Source organism: Juglans regia, chromosome 6 (assembly GCF_001411555.2).
Source record: "Juglans regia cultivar Chandler chromosome 6, Walnut 2.0, whole genome shotgun sequence".
Lineage (NCBI taxonomy): Eukaryota > Viridiplantae > Streptophyta > Magnoliopsida > Fagales > Juglandaceae > Juglans > Juglans regia.
The window spans coordinates 16,162,445-16,166,617 of NC_049906.1; the positions used below are offsets into that span (position 1 = coordinate 16,162,445).

At 41.3% G+C, this 4,173-nt stretch overlaps 1 protein-coding gene across 1 annotated transcript; it reads right to left on the reverse strand.

Annotated features, from left to right (window-relative positions):
- Positions 1-1,888: 1,888 nt before the first annotated feature.
- On the reverse strand, positions 1,889-2,533 carry LOC108994677. Its single transcript, XM_018969988.2, has one exon. The coding sequence runs from the start codon at positions 2,531-2,533 to the stop codon at positions 1,889-1,891; it is 645 nt and encodes a 214-aa protein (XP_018825533.1).
- Positions 2,534-4,173: the final 1,640 nt, after the last annotated feature.

Below are 4,173 nucleotides of genomic sequence, written 5' to 3' on the forward strand. Positions count from 1 at the left end.
GATGGCTGCCACACAAATAAATCAGGCCCTGTTTTACCTGCATAAGAGCTCTGAATAATTTCCAAAGTGGCCTCCTCCCCAACGAGCTCCAATCATACCAAAAGGATGCATTCCCTCCTCTCACCAACACTTTGACATTATCAGAAACCTCAGGTACAACTAAAAGAATTGATCTCCATAAGCGAGACCCTCAGTAATTTGCAATAGCTAAAGAAACATGATTATCCTTAAGATATTTTGCCCTGACAAAATCAGTCCATTTAGTGGTCATCAATCTAAAAGCAAATTTCATGTGAAGTGCACGTTGAACCTCCTTGAAATCTCTAAAACCCAGACCACCCTCCTCTATAGGCATAGACAATTTCGGCCAAGCTCACCATTTCATCTTCCTTGTGCCATTAACACTCCCCCAGAAAACATTAGACTACATAGCATTAATATGAGGAATGGTTGCCAACGGCACATTTATCACGGAAAGAATATGAATAGGCATGCCCGATAGAACATGTCTCAGCAAAATCAACCTTCCCCCTTGAGAAAGTAATTTGAATTTCCACCCTGCAACCTTTTTCCTAACCTTTTCCACCAGAGGTTCAATAATTATAGTCGTAAACTCCCCGATACAAGAGGTGCACCCAAATAAGTGGCAGGAGAGTTTCTTTCCCAAAAGCCCATAAGCCTCAAAAGTGCGCGTACCCAAGATGAAGAAATAGACTTGGATGGATACAGAGCAAACTTTTCTTTGCTAATCATCTGTCTCGACCATCTTTCATAAATTCCAGAATCTCAACAAGTCTCCTAATAGATCGCTTCCCACCATTAACAAAAATTAGGAGATCATCCGCATACAATAAATGGGAAATCAAAGGAGCTCCTATCGGATGATGGAAGCTTCCAATCCTACCTTCTTCAAAATTCTTTTTTAGCAGCCTCGTCAAGACTTCTTCCATCACAATAAATAAATATGGAGATAGAGGGTCTCCTTGCCGTAAACCACGAGTTGGTTAGAAAAAACCTTTAAAGGTCCCATTCATCATCACGGAAAACCAAGGGGATTTCATACACTCCCCTACTAACCAACAAAAATTAGAAGAGAAACCAAAAGCTTTAAGAACTGCCAATAAAAAACCCCAATCAATGCGAACATATGCCATCGCCATATCAGTTTTTATCATCACGTTCCCACATGTAATTTTCTTATTCAAAGAATGAACCATCTCCTGTGCAAGCATAATATTTTCAAAGATGCTTCTACCTGTCACAAAAGCACCTTGCTCTGGAGAAACCAACTTGTGAATAATCAGAGTCATTCTTTTAACAAGAATTTTTAAAAAAAAAATTGTAAGCCACCGAGCATAAACTTATCGGACGGAATTTATCAAAACTCGATGGATCCTGCACTTTCAGAATAAGAACAATAAAGGAAGCGGAAAAAAACCTGGGTAGCAGCACCCCACTAAAGAATTATCATGCCGCCTCAAGCACATCCTGTTTAACAATATCTCAACAAGCAATATAGAAAGTAGAACCAAACCCATTAGGACCTAGACTACTTTGCTTAGGAATGGAGAAGATTGTTTCTTTTACCTCCTCTTCAAACGAGCACCGTACAAAGCATCTCATTTTCATCCCCCGAAATTATAGGAGCAATTAAAGAAGAAAGATCTACATTATCCACCCCTGTGTCCCCTATAAGAAACTCATGAAAATAGGAAGTGGCACCTTGATGTACAGCCTCCGCATTCTCCAAAACCCTCCCATCTGAAAGCACCATATGAGAAATAAAACCTTGTTTGTGCTACTGATTAATCACTGAGTGATAATACCGAGTATTTTGGTCTCCTTCCAATAGCCAAGTAGTCTTAGCTTTCTAGTGAAGACGTGTTGCCTATCGATTCTCCCAAAGCTGCAACTCAATTTTAGTCACCAAAAATTCAGCTTCTACTTCCTCAGAGTACCCAAGTTGGAGTTGATGTTCTAGGTTCTCCAACCAAGTCTCCAAGTCCTTTACGATAACCTCCACTAGACCAAAAGTATTTTTGTTCCAAGCTGATAACGCCATTTTGGTGCGCTTAGGATGAATAGCTAGTTTCAAAAGCCCCCTAGTCGAATCTGGCCTATTCCAAGCCTCCTCCACACAAGCGAAAAATCCCTCATGTGAGCACCACATGTTCTGAAACCAAAAAGGAGATGGACCATAAGATGTATGGGGCCGATCAAAATGTACTACCATTGGGCAATGATCAAAAGATTTCCTCCTCAAATATTCCAGTTGTGCAAACAGAAACTGAGATGAGAAAGCATTGTTAATGACCACTCTATCCAATTTTATCCAGCTTCTAAAGCTCCCCTCATGCCCATTACACCAAGACATCTGATTCCCTCCACTAGAAAGATCAAAAAGACCACACTGATCTAAACAATTATTAAAATCAGTCATCGAACCCAACGGTCGAGGATTACCACCAATGCGTTCCGAGTCATTACGAATAGAGTTAAAATCCCCTACTACTAGCCAGGGATGATCCCCCATTTGCACCTCTTCTAAATCCCTCCAAAGAATTCTTCTTTTAGCTTGAGTGCATTTAGCATAAAAAAAAAAAAAAAAAAACGAGAACTCTTTTATTATCCATATCAAACCAACCAGTAATCATTTGAGCCGAGCAACATAAGATCTCAAAAGCATTAGGGTCCCTCCAAAAAATCCAAAGCTTTCCCCCTTCTACCTTGTTAGAACAACAAAAAGGGAAATTAAGAAAATTACCAAGAATGGGCATCTGAGCTGCTTCAATAAAAGGTTCCGAGATCGCAACCAAAGAAGCATTACACTTTGAAACTAAACTCTTCAATCTCTTTCTTGACCGGCCTAACCCCACACATTCCAAAAGAAAATGGTGTCAATCATAAATTAATTTTTTGAGGTCGGGTATGAACCTTAAAGACTTGCGCATTGCCTTACATAAACTCTCTTTCGATATTCCAGAATTTTGTCTTGGCTCCACATCCGAGTCATAGCCTTTGTCCTTCCCCAAGGCTGACGGAAATTCCCTTTCCTCATCTGAAATAGAGCCCGGTATAACATCTACACCCTGAGCCTCCTCATCCCAAGGCAAAACATCCAAAGCCACAGCATTACTATCAAGAACGCTATTTAAGAGCACCACTGGAAGCTGCATCGTAGCCTCACTCGAAGGGACCAATATTTTATTAGATGAGCCAAGGGCAACATTGCACCAAACCTCATTACAATTTTCCTCACTGCACTGAGAATTACTCTCATAGTTCCCATGCAACTCATCACCATTCACAATTTCCTGCGTTGACCCACCCTTCTTCTCTTCCCCAGGTGCCTGCATATCCTAGCCATCCACAACAGAGTTCTTCATAGCCTCCATGGTGAGTAACTGCCTCTTAGTACCCCACCATAATGTAGCCACTCCTTGTAGCAAATAGCTTGCATACAAAACCTTATGACCCTCAGTGCACCCACACACCTCGAAAGTCCTTTCGATGTCCATCATCCACATCTTTGCCATCATCGAACCCTCTTTACTGATGAATCTCAAGTAGTGATAGTCCAGGAATTGCTCATACGTACATCCCCTCTACTCCTCCCAAGGGCATCCTAACAACTGGACCTGTAGGTGACGTGAATATAGGTCACGTTGTTGTTCCAACACATCCGAAATACGGTTTAGAGCTATCACTAGCTCCTTGTCTCTCATATCACCCAATGGTCCTCCCTCATGACCGCTAGGTGGTTGCTCTCCTTACGGGACTCTCGATCGCATGATACTCAAATCATACCACCTAACCCAAACCTATTGCTTTTTATCCCATCACTCATTTCTAAATGCATATCAAACCTAGGATACTAAGATCAACTCCTACATTTTTGGTACTATCCCATGCAACACATAGGTCTACCTAGAGCTGTGTATAAGCACACCTTGATACAATGTTGTGGTGCCCCATTCCTCGATAAAGGTCTTGGCGAGAATTCATGCTACCAAGGGTGCCAACCAGAAGGTCAACACTCAAGGTTGATCAAGAATAGGCGTTCCTCATTCAAATGGAAGTGCACATGTCAGGTTTGAGATTTAAGGTCGCAGCAGAAAAAATAGAGGTTTAGTCGGTAAACTAAGACCTTGTAGTATCAGAAAATATAAATTC